The 12,574-nt window shown below is 42.9% G+C and overlaps 1 protein-coding gene across 6 annotated transcripts in view; it reads left to right on the plus strand.

Moving 5' to 3' along the window:
- The window catches only part of Fyb2 (FYN binding protein 2), a 102,148-nt gene that overhangs the window by 21,319 nt on the left and 68,255 nt on the right, over positions 1-12,574 (plus strand). For 5 of the 6 annotated variants that reach the window (XR_007351982.1, XM_048815313.1, XM_015484942.2 and 2 more), the window contains exons 2-3: positions 7,962-8,700; positions 11,812-11,973. Coding sequence is in view for 5 of the 6 variants with exons in the window: in XM_048815313.1 (XP_048671270.1) it covers positions 7,962-8,700; positions 11,812-11,973 (901 nt within the window). In the remaining variant the exon portion in view is untranslated. The remainder of the gene's footprint in view (positions 1-7,961; positions 8,701-11,811; positions 11,974-12,574) is intronic. The other variant, XM_015484940.2, reaches the window with a different exon arrangement.

Genomic DNA, 12,574 nt, shown 5'->3' on the forward strand with positions numbered 1-12,574 from the left:
AGATAGGATCCAAGGGTAGGATATCTAAATTGACACTTTGAAGATGACCAATATCTCTGGAAATCAGTGACTGAGGCGGGATAGTAGGCAAGATTATCAGAAGTGACACCGGGATGTTAGAAGGATTATCTACATGGATTGGAGTTTGCTTATTGCCATTAGAGTAGTCAAGGAAGGTGAGGAGTGAGCCAGAGGCAAAAATTCCTCAATAAATGAAGGTAGTGACCAGTGATATTTAAAAGTCCTCAACAGGGAGCAGTGGGCTTAGTTTGGCATCCTCTTCACAGGAGATGGTATTTCTGAAGAAGAAGGAATGGTCTGGAAGCATCAGTGGGGAGCTAGGAAAACACTATCCCCCACCTGGCCCAGGAGTAGAAGAGCAGAGAAGGACGAAGGGATAGTCATGAAAGCATCAAGGGAGCCCCTCTCTCCAGGGGAGGCACCAGTTTAAGTTAGAGAAGAAGGTGGAGGGCACATTCATAGACGAGATTGAACATGTAAGCAATTTTGCTGACCCCTGACCAAGTGGCAGAGAGCAAGTCAGCAGAGACCAAGTCAGAAGCAGAGAGCTCGGGGGAAGGAATGGGGAGGGAAGAATGAGAAGTGGGATTTAGTTAAGGATGTTAAACAGGTCTGTGGGAGACAGAGCTCTGTGTTAACAGACTGGCCTGGCTTTTTGACAATGACCCAGACTTACTATAATGCAAGCCGTGATGGCCTGATGTTTTAGGGGAGGTGGGTCATGGACTCGCTGTTGCCTACCATTTAGGATTGGGAGTGCAGGAGCTTTACTGATCAACCACAGGGTGTTGTGATGAGGGACAGCAGAGAACAGTTTTGATGAGTTGGAGTGTGATAAGCACAACAGAGGAGAGCAGTCTCATAGGTCAGACTCTGTCAACTGCCTTTGACATCCTCAGTGGGCAGTGGCTAGGGAGTGAGAGATTTTACTGGTAGCTCCAGGAACTCTAGATACGACCACTTAGCACTTACCAGGGTCGGCACTCCTGCCTGACGGTCAGCAGGAAAAAGCATTGGTCCTTATATCTTTGTGATGGAAACTTCTAATCTTCCCATTCTGTGTCTCTGACCAGGGTAGGTGAGAGGAAATCAAACAGTGTTCTGTGCCCTGCTGTTCTTATACCTGACCCTGCCCAGGGAGCTTAGGAATTAATCACTGGCACTAGGAAGACAGCTTCACCATTATCATAGCCCCTGGAATGGCAAAGGTTGAAGTGAAGCCCTTTTATTCATGAAGGTGTCTCAGATGCTATTTTTAAAAACGTCTACTCCCTTCCATCCCAGCTAGGATTTGATAGCTATTACTGCCTCCCTTCCTGGGCACATAATTTCTTGGCTTCTGCTGCCCCATCTGTGTCTTGGATCTTGAGCTGTCATATTCCTTAGGGTGAAAGTCTTTGCTCACCAGGAGAAGAGTGTTCAGACCCGTGATAAAGCCATGCTATCAACATTGCCTGTGTTTTTCCCTGTAGAGGACAATATTCAGAAACTTGCAAAAATTCAAAACTAGTTAACTTTTCTTTTTAAATCAAAGTATGCATCGAAGTTGCATCCTCTCCTTTTGGAACTTATTTTACACATGTTTTATGACAGCTTTCACATGCTGAGTCACTTCTGATTTATTGAGCACCTGTGGTTCTTTTCCATGTCACCTTGCTACAAGGTGTGATGTGTGCCATCATAGGTGTGAGTCTGAGAGCTGTGACACAGAAGGAGGGTACCTCTCAGCCCTCCACATGAGGATATGCTCAGGAGAGCATGGAGCAACAATTCATATCATACTTTATAAACCAAAGATAAGGACATATGGTTCATAAACAGAATTTTTCTCATTTGCAAATTTATTTTGAAAGGGTATAACACTTAATTGTGTTTTATCATTTGTTTTTGCATTTTCATATCACCTTTTAAATTACATTGAATCAGAACTATCTTGAAAATCCAAGACTACATAGTCATAAAAGCCATGTAATTTATTACACATTTAAACCCTATGTCAATTATATCAGAAACAATGTTTTTTCCATGTCAGTATAAATAACAAAAAAGTCTGAGAGAGTATTTAAAAGGAAATGCAGATTGATTTCCTGGGATTTTAATTTGTTTGTTTTGATCAAGTGATTACTGCTTAATTCCTAAAGCAAATGTAACATATTCAAAATTGGTTATCTTTTATCTATGAAATTTCTATGATACAGCCAAAGAATTAAAAATTAGAGCTAAATTTATAAGTAAGGTATATAAGCAGAACAGCTAAAAGGAGCTCTGGAATCATACAGACTTGGATTCCAATTCCTATATCACTTTCTATGTAAACTGGGGCATGAGTTAACCTTTCTTTACCCCCAAGCTTACATGTAAAATGAGGCAGTGATGGTGCCTGTTTTATAGGGTTGCTGCAGAGATTACTTTTGATAACGTATATATGGCCAGGCAGTAGCACACAACCTATGATCCAACAACTCAGAAGACTGAGGCAGGAAGATTAAAAGTTTTAGAGGCCAGCATCAGCAACTGAGCAAGACCCTATCTCAAAAAGGGAAAAGGAGCGGTATAGTTCAGTGATAGAGTGTCCTTGGGTTCAATTCCCAGTACAAGGAAAACACAAACACACACACACACACACAAACACACACACACACGAGTTGATGTTGATGAGAAGAGAATAGAAAAAATATAGTTATCAAGTGTCTGAAACTAAAAAGGGGGAATTTCTTCTCACAAAGCTGATATTACAGCCTTCATATTATGTGATCTAAAAAATAAAATCAACCCCCCAAAATTGTCTAAATCTAAGAAAGCAAATTCTTGGGTTGAAGGAGTCCGGGACAGAGCATCAGCTCTGAAGCCATATTGCACAAGCTCTGACCCTTCCTAATATGACCTTAGGGAAGTCACTTAGGCTCACAATGCCTCAGTATCCTTGTATGTAAGTTTGGAATACACGGGGTTTAAATGAGTTAATGTATATGAAGTACTAGAACAGTGCCTATTTTATTATTGTTATTATTATTCCTTACATTCCTGTAAAACAAAAACCGGCTGGGAGAAGTTTGTTTTACTGAGTTTTGTTCTGCTGGTTTAACTAAGTATATTCATCTAGCTGTGATAATTATGGCACCTAGAATACTGTGGTGCAAACTGGTAACCATTTCCCACTTCTCTCATGCTCCTGAAAGAGCAGTTTCTTTGTTTCTGGTGGCTGGTTGCCACCTCCTTCCCATATCAAAGAGATAAGCCCCTTCTGTTTTGAGGACGCCACTATCTTTTATCTTAGATTGTTTCCACAATATTTCTGTATTGTTTTGGCCTGTGTTTCCACATGAGGTATCTGAGGCTTGCAGGGTCCAGATCAGAAGTGCGCAGGCTGTTTTCCAGGGCTATTTTCTAGGTTGTCTTCTGACCTTATGGTGTTTAGATACTTTACTTCAGTGGCCATTCAAAGCTGCCTTCACAAAAATGATAGAAGAAAAAATTTAAATTCTGAGCAGTTTTAGTTCATGTAAACCTGCTCACTTATTCAAAGCATTCATTCACTGATCCATTTATGCACCAAAGACTCTGTAAAGTGCTGGGCTAGTGCTGGTGAGACCAAGATACTATTCTTATCTTCCATGGATTCTGAAAGCTTGTAAATCAAGGACTCATTCAGTCACCAGTGCAGACCAAATAAGCTTCCACCTCTTAGTGCTACAGCAGTGACCAAATATTGAAAATACCGACAAACTTGTTATCAGATTGAACTGAAAGGGATTTGTTATAGATTATTCTGGAAATTACTAGGAGGCCCCAGGGATGAGCTCATCTGCTATAGCTAAGAGAAAAGACTACTGTCCACATGGAATTATTCCAGTGGGAACCCATGGATGTTGCTGTCCATTGCACAATACAGCAACCTTGGCCTTGGCCGCTCCCCAGGGACACACGCTCGTGTTCATCTCCTCACTTTTTGTACACACCTTTGCTTGGAAGAATTCCAGCCAAGAGAGTGCCTGGGAAATGTGGCTCTGGATTCACAGTCTCTGCACGAGGGGAAGGTTCACTGTCTACACTCAGGGTAAGGTAAGCAGGGCAGGCTGCTTTACAAGGAGTAGTCATGACAGTTGTGTCTGAAATCACACTTAGCTGTCAAGAGTCATCACACTGGCAGTTTGCCTTTCATGTTGAAGATTCAGGTCTTTACCTTCAGAAGAGCTGGCCTCCACCTCCTCCAGTGTCTCCTTCTGGACACTGGGACTCTACTAAGGTGGAATTGCTCTTTCTTCCTGTATCATTTCATCCTGCTCTGCCTCATTCATACTGCTTTCTCTGGGTTCCTTTCCCACCATTCTTTGCTTGGCTGGCTGTTTCAGCTGAGAAGTCTTCTTCAGAAAGCCTTCTTTGTAACTCTAGGTCACATTTGAGTCTCTTTTTTTTTTATGTTCACATGAGTAGATTTTGTGCCACATATTGATGATTTCCTCCGTTATGTTAGAACAATCTGTTCATGTCTCTCGTCCTCATTCCATGAGCTGCAAAAGGTCAGGGATGCCTTCTTCATCTCTGTATCCCCAGAGCCTGGCATAGAGTAAATTCACCAATATGCCTTTTGAAATGACACAAGTTGAATTTTGAAAAAGTAGGAATTACTTGTTCAATAAATTGGGAGGAAGATGGACATTTCAGGCTGAGAAAATAGCACATTCAAAAGTACAGGGTCATAGAAGAGCAAAATGGGTTGAGAAACATGTGCACAATTCCTTGAGGGGGGAAAAAAGCCCACTGGGCCAAAATGGCATCAGAAAATTAACAGGGTTGGGATTAGGATGCGTCTTGGGTGCTAAGCAAAAGTGTTCAAGCTTATTTAAAAGCTTTGGGAAGCCAAATTGAAGGATTTTAAACATATAACGGACTTACATGATCAGATTTGTGTTTTTAAACAGATTTGTTTAACAGCGGAATAAATGGAGGATTAGAAGGGCTTAGAGTAGAACCAGAGAGACCGCAAAGAAGTCATTCCAAGTAATAAGGGAGACAGACCTGAAGGCAATGGAAATAGCATGAAGAAGGGGCAGGCTCGTGGGCTGCTTAAGGCTACAGATCAGTAGGATGGGGCTGCCTACACAGCTCAGTGGTAGATCACTTGCCTTCCACTCACAAGGGCCTGAGTTCAACCCCCAGCAACTCACCACACCCCCTCCACACACAAATATATATTATATACACATATATACATAAAAATATAGATAGATATTTCTATCCATCTATCTATGGGTGCATGGGTGCATGTGGTGGGGTGGGGGGAATTGGAGGAATTTGGGAACTGATTTGCTGTGGGAACAGAAAAATTGAGACTGGTTTAGTAGAAGGCCTCTCATCTCCTCTCAGAAACTTTCCTCATGCTCAAAACCCTGAATTCCCACATACGGGTAATGAATGACAAATGACAAAATGTATCATATCTCTTCCCATCTACATCAAGGGGAAAAAAATCTAGATGTTAGTGTGGACGGGGTTTTGGAGGGACCCAGGCTAACCCTAATTTGGTGCATGACTGAGAGAAGGAGTGATTTTTCCACTCTTCCCCTGAAAATCAGTAGCCAGCATCCAGTCAGGTCTCCATTGCATCTTCTATTTAATTCTCCACTCAGCACTCTTCTCTCACATTGTCTTGTGTGTTTGCTTATTTTCTATCTCTGTCTGACATTAGGATGCCATATTTAAGGGCAGAGTCCTTGACTATATCAAACAGTGTTCTGTCTATAGAGTGGATGCTTAATGAAAATTGGTTGAAAAAGGAATGAGTCAGGTACAATCATGTCTGCCCATCACCAAACCTGTTATCTCTGCACAGGACCTTGGTTTGGAGGTTATCAAATTCATAATTCTATTTCCTACTAAGACTTTGCTCAGACAGTCCCACAGAGATTAAAATCTATTAAGCAATAACATTGTACTTCACATGGCTTCAGATACAAAGAGCTAAACATAAGCATTATTATATGACTTCAAGAATATTAGTCATTGACCTTTGCACACCTGTTAGGAGGACTGATATAAAAAAAATAAGTGTTGGTGAGAACATAGATAAGTTTTGGAATCATTTTACACTGTTGGGAATGTAAAATGGCACAGTTGCTATGGAAAACAGTATGGAGGTTTCTCAAAAAAATTAAAAATAGAATTGCCATGTGATTCCACTTCTGGGAACTTACCCAAAAGAACTGAAAACAGGATCTCAAAGAAATAATCTCTATACCTAGATTATAGGAGCATCACTCATAATTGCTAAAGCGAATATCTGTTTTTATGGCTCTTGTTCAACCCAACTTGCCCATTGATGGATGAAGCATAAACAGAATGTTTATATATGTATGTATGTACACATACAATCATTCAACATAAGAAGCAAGAAAATTCTAATACATGCAGCAACATGGCTAAACCTTGAAACTATTGTGCTAAGTGAAATAAGCCAGTCACAAAACATCAAATTCTGGATGATTCCATTTATAGGAGATAACTACAATATTTAAATCCAGAGGGAGAGAATGCAGCGTGGGAGGGTTGGAATGCAGAGTTCTTGTTTAGTAGGTATAGACTTTTAGTTTTGAAAGATTAAAAGAGTTCTGGAGATTGGCTGCACAACTGTGAATCTACTTAACACTGCTGAACTATACACTTCAAAATGGTTAAGATGGCATATTATATGTCATGTGTGTTTTGCCACAATTTAAAAAACATTTACCACCGAGGTATGCATATCTTTCACCTTATTTATCCTTACAAGAACTCTGAACTGTTATTAGAAATAGAAGTCCTATTTTATAGCGAGGACAATGAGGCTCAGAGAAGTGAAATGATTTACCCAAGGCACACAGCAGAAAAGAGCTAGGCTGAGCTTCACTGAGGCCTCCTGACTTCATGCCCAGTGAAGGCTCCTGCCATGTCCAGGGACAGGAAGTACAACTGGATTAACTTGTCTGCTGGCTTAAGTGTAAGAAATCAACTCCTGGCAATTTGTGGAGAGAGCTGTAAAAGTGTCCATGGGTTGTGGGTGTGTCAGGGGAGAAAAGAGAGAGAAATCCAGCATACAAATGCAAGCCAGTTCCCAGAGACCTGCTTTAGGCCTCTTGTTCAATTCCCTCCCTTCCTAAATCTTCAGAGAGCAGGTGTGAGTCAACTATAAACAGTGAGAAAAGGTCACCCAACATTTCCTCAACTGGCAAGCTAGGAAGTCCCTGCCATGGAGACAGTCTGTGTACCTGACATTAGAAACCTGCAATGTGACCTGGAGAGAGTAGTGGCTCTTGTTTTTTGAAAAGGCTCCATTAGATGCCCTCCTACCTGCTACAAAGGCAAAAGATGAGAAATGCACTTACACAAATAAACAAGGTTTAGTGGGAGAAAGTGGGGGGGCCATAGGAAGAGTATGAAGCAGGAGTCAAGCCCAAATCTCCCTGGTTGGATACCAGCCAGTCACTCACTGCTCTGGGCCCTTCCTCTACCCTCAGGCTCTGGTTGACATCACCACAACCTACTTTCAGACATGAGGCTGAGCCCAGTTTAGAGGGAAGAGTAGATCTCCCACGGGGAGCTGAAACTACCAAAGGATCATTGAGCTTTTATTTGTCATGGACCTACTATGTGTCTGGCAGTGATGGACACTTGATCTTTGGGAGCCCTGATCCTTTATTAGTATCTTCAAGTATCCTTTATGTGCTATGAAAAAAATAAACATAGCTGAAGTGCTTCAAAGAGGAGACAATCATTTCTTTCCATCTCACATAGCCAGTAGCATTACTGACTGAGATTGCCAACAAGTAAGCAATTGGATTACATCTGCCATTAAAACTCTTGAACATGTATAGTGAGGTCAGCTAATCACACTGGCTTTCTTTCTCCTGGAATAATGATGTTTTTTGTTTGTTTTGTTTTCTTTGGGTTTTTTAATGCTTTAGGAAGGAGTGAAAAACTTCAAGGAACTTCGAGCCAAATTTCAAAAGTTTGATGCTCCAACTCTTCCAGGACCTATTAAATTCCCAGCAGGTGACTCTCAAAAGGATGAAGTGGTATGTGCACGGCCAATTCCAATCCTGGCAAAGGGGAAACCCCTCTCTTCCAACCATAATCAGCCCCTACCATATTCTTGCAATGGTGAGTCCCCACCTCAGAAAACCAAGGTGACCCAGAGGAGTGAAATTCGGAAGAGCTCAAGTTCCCCAGGACCTCTAGCAAAGTCTACTGTGTGTTCCACAGGAAACTTCCAGAAGGCCTCTGTGCTGTTGGATGTGACTGGATCAAAGGCCGAGGTAACCCCCAAGGAGAGAGTGGTGGCCTCCAGCAGCTTCAGAGACAAGCTCAGGAACTGGGAGAAGGTTTCCTCTCAGAGAAACGAGACCTCGTCGGCCCTTCCCCTCTCCGATTGTGGAGGGAAGGCCTTCCATTTGGAAGGGCAAAAAAGCATGGGGCTTGCCCCAGAGAAGCCCAGGAAAAAGCTGGAAACCAAAGGAGCCCAGACCCTTCCTTCTCAGAGGCACTTGACGGCCCAAAGAAAATCACTCACCATCTCTGAAGACCCTTCTTCTCGACTTTCTCCACGTGGCAGGAAGAGCCAGGAAATCTCCAGTCCTGAGAGGGGCCTGGCAGGCAGTACCTGCCAGCCTGTTTACGAGTGTGAGCTTGACAGCCAGACCCCAGGTAAGAAGTAGACCGGGGAAGGGCCATTATGTTTTTCTAACTAAAGCCTGTTGATCTGAAGTGGTCATTGGGTATAGGCAATGTAGCCTGAGGATTGTAGGCCTATCTGTTAGAGTCTCAAATTTGGATCAAGTGCTCAGTCTCCTGGAATTCATTGCAATGCAGTTTGGGCATCCTGGATATGATTCCTAGACCTCGTTCTTACACAACTGCAGGAACTCAGGCAATCTACAAATTTCTTAGAGCCTGGTCTGCTCTCCTACAAATCAGAGCTGTCACCAGACTTTGTTGGTAAATATCACAACCATCTCAGGCTAAAAACCCAGGAGTGAAGCTCTGTTCTTTCTTCTCTCTCATTCTTTACATTGAATCCATCAGTCATTGTTTGGTTCTACCATAGAGGTGAGTTCAGAACCCCTGGACTTCCACATATCTCTGCCCCCTGCTCTTGCCACACCATCATCTATTACCTTGACCACTGCAGTAGCTTCACGGGTCTCCCTGCTTCTACATTCTTAAATTTTGTTCCCTTCCTAGTAGGCAGAGTCACCCTGCAAAGCATAAATCAGATCACATCATTCTTCCGCCCAAAGTCAAGTCCAATCATTAACAGGGATTCATGCAATTTAGTCTTTGCCTGCTTCTCTTGCCCTCTCCCCTTGTGCCACATTGCCTTGATAATCCTTATCCCATGCTGATTCCATCCCAGGTCTTTGCCCTTGTCGGTCCCTCCTCCTGGAACACTCTTTGGCCAGGTCTTTGATGTCTGGCTCCCTCCCCTCATCAAAGTCTCTATTCTGAGTGGTCCTTTTTGGTCACTCTGTCTAAAAGAGCTACACCAGTTCCATTACCCTTTGTTGTTTAATATCACTTTGATGTTCTTTATATCATTTATTCTTACCTGGTATATTGTTATATGCTTCCCTTGATAAGATGCAAATTACAAGATGGTAAAGACTGTCTTACCACCATATCCCCAAAAAGAGTATGGTCAGGTGAGCAAGTCTTCAAAAAGTATTGGTTCAATGATTGATTAAATGGATGGATCAATGAATGGAGGAATCTCCTGCTTACAACCCCATGTGGTTTCTCTGACACAGTCCTCGTGGCCCTGTTCTCGGGTCCTTGCTCTGTATCTGACTTTTCTCCTACCTTTCTTCCCCTAGCATACTCCCCCATAGTCAACATGCTGGAGAGATCTCTGGAGTTCTCTCGTTTGCCATCAGTTTCCTCTTAGTAGAATGAGCATTCCTACACACAGGACCACATTTGTTCTCGTTTTCAGTTCTATCCCCAGCTGCCAATACAATGCCTGAAATATAGTAAATAAACAGTTATTGATGAAGGGGTGGGGAAAAGAGGAAGGATAAATAGAAATAAAGATGGATAGGAGAGAACAAAGAAAAACAGAACCTACTGGATAGAACTATTGAGAATTAAATGAGATAGCTATTTCAATTGCTTAGCACAATGACTGGTAAAAATTAGATCAGTTAGTTATAGTTTATTATTACTTAAGTCTTCTCCCAATTTGATAAAGAGTGAAATTTCTGATGCTGCGACTTATAATTAAAGACTAAGAAGAATCTAGACTAGGAATTTGGCCCTGAGCTTCTGGGAATATGACTGTGGTAGGGCAGGAAAAAAGTTTTCTGTCCCCTCCCAGCTCACAGAGTTCAAGGAGGTCTCACAGGCACAGGAAAAACTGAGTGCACTTCTTTAGTGTTAGTTTGGATGTCCTACGTAGTCAACTACCATATTATGTAAACCAAAACTCAGGCGCTTGGGTTATATAAGAATTTGTGTTATTCTCACAAGAAGCAGATAGAATTTTCATATATAATGATAGAATTTCTGTTGGAATTGGACTTATGAGTACATAAGAACAAATATTTAAAATTGGGAAAATTCCAGGACATAAAACTCAAAAGACGCCAAGTTCCACAAAGTCAGCTTTGAAGCAAGTCCTAGGCTATCAGCTCTGGTGATCAGAGATCAATTCTTACTCCTCTTATAGTCCCTTCCGTGTTATTCACTCACCAGGTGTTTGAGGAATCCTTTCAGTGAGTAGCTATGGTTTGTCCTTGCTTGGTGTGAGGAGACCAATATGACATAATCCCTGCCCTCAGGAGGTCATGGTTAATGAGAAGTTAGACTAGCCTCTCTGGTAAGCCATGACACTGAGGTAAGGGCATTAATAATGAGCTATAGGGTTACAAAACAGAGAGTGGTTAATTTTTGACTTGATTTCTAGAGAAATCAAGAAAAGCCAGAACTGTAGAAGAATGAATCAAAGTTTGCAAGAGAGGGAATAGCACCCCAGAACAGGAGTGGCATGAACAAAGTCTTGGAGGCAGGAGAGCCTTTTAAAATCAAACCTGGAGATTGGGGAAGCCAGTTTTGTAAGAGATGCTGGGGCTGAAGGCTGGGGAAGTAGGAGGACATGGCTAGTTCTGTCAGCATTGTTGCTGCTGTAACTTAATGATCTGACCAGAACAACTGTAAAGGAGGAAAAGTTTGTTTGAGGGCACATGGTTTCAGAGGTCCATTCCTTGGGGCTCAAGGTGAGGCAGAACATCATGGCAGAAGAGTGTGGCAGAGCAAAGCAGCTCATATGGTGATCAGAAAGCAGAGAAAATGGTCCCCACTTGTCAGATACAAATATATTCCCCATAGCCACATTCCCAATTCCCACCTCCTCCAGCCACACCTCACCAGCCTTTAGTTACCACTCAGTGAATCTCTATCAGGGGGTTAACTCACTGGAGTAAGGCTATGACCCATTCATTTCTCCTGCAAACCTTCTTGCATTGTCTCACTCGTGAGCTTTTTGGGGACACCTCACATCTAAACCACAACACCGGGTGATGAGGAAAGAATCTGGAGACATAGTAGGGGCCATGTGGTAGTGAAATGGAAGAAAACGGGGTGAACAGGTGAGGAGGAGGAAGTCTTGAGGGCAGCGGGATGGGTGACCTGCGCTGGTTTGAGTTTGGATTGGGACACTCTGGCTGCTGCATGGAGAATAGATTGAAGGGGAGTGAGACTGAGTTTCACCTGACAAGCAATGGAATTTCAATAATCACCTGTGTGTTTTCCTGCCTGTCTCAGAAAAGCAGCTGGATATCAGGCAAAACCAGTTTCCCAAAACGAAACCACTGCCTTCCATTGAGTCCCTGGGTCCTCCTCCCGCCAAGCCGTCAAAGCCCCCGAGTGTGGACCTCCAGGCTTTCCAGAGGCAGCCAGCTTCTATTGCTAAGGCCCAAAATGAAGGTAAGGAACAGCACGGGCCTCACACAGAGCCAGCCGGAAGTCACGGCTCTGGTGCCTGCATCCCCAGTGCCACCTCCCTCTCCAATGCCACCGCTCCTCCTCCACGAGGCTCCCCATCACTGCTTATTCTCCTGTACAGGCTGTGGCAGTGTGCCCGTGAAGTGACAGATCTGCAGGAACTGGCCCCTTAGCTCTCCTGGGCCAGCTCGCTCCCCCTGAGGGCTCTGCATTTGATCACTGGGAATCTGTCCAAGAGGAAAAAGAAAATGAAAAGTCACCAAGCAGGGAGGCAGTGAGGCTCTGCATTCCTTGCAAAACCTGAGCTGCCGACACAATCGGTGCAGAAAAAGAAAAGGAAGTGAAGAGAAGGAGAGCAATTGTGAACTTGACCTGAGGTTCTTTTTTTTTTTTATTGGTTGTTCAAAACATTACAAAGCTCCTGACATATCATATTTCATACAATAGATTCAAGTGGGTTATGAACTCCCATTTTTACCCCAAATACAGATTGCAGAATCACATCGGTTACACATCCACATTTTTACATAATGCCATATTAGTAACTGTTGTATTCTGCTACCTTTCCTATCCTCTACTATCC

This window comes from Marmota marmota, unplaced genomic scaffold (assembly GCF_001458135.2).
Source record: "Marmota marmota marmota unplaced genomic scaffold, marMar, whole genome shotgun sequence".
Classification (NCBI taxonomy): domain Eukaryota; kingdom Metazoa; phylum Chordata; class Mammalia; order Rodentia; family Sciuridae; genus Marmota; species Marmota marmota.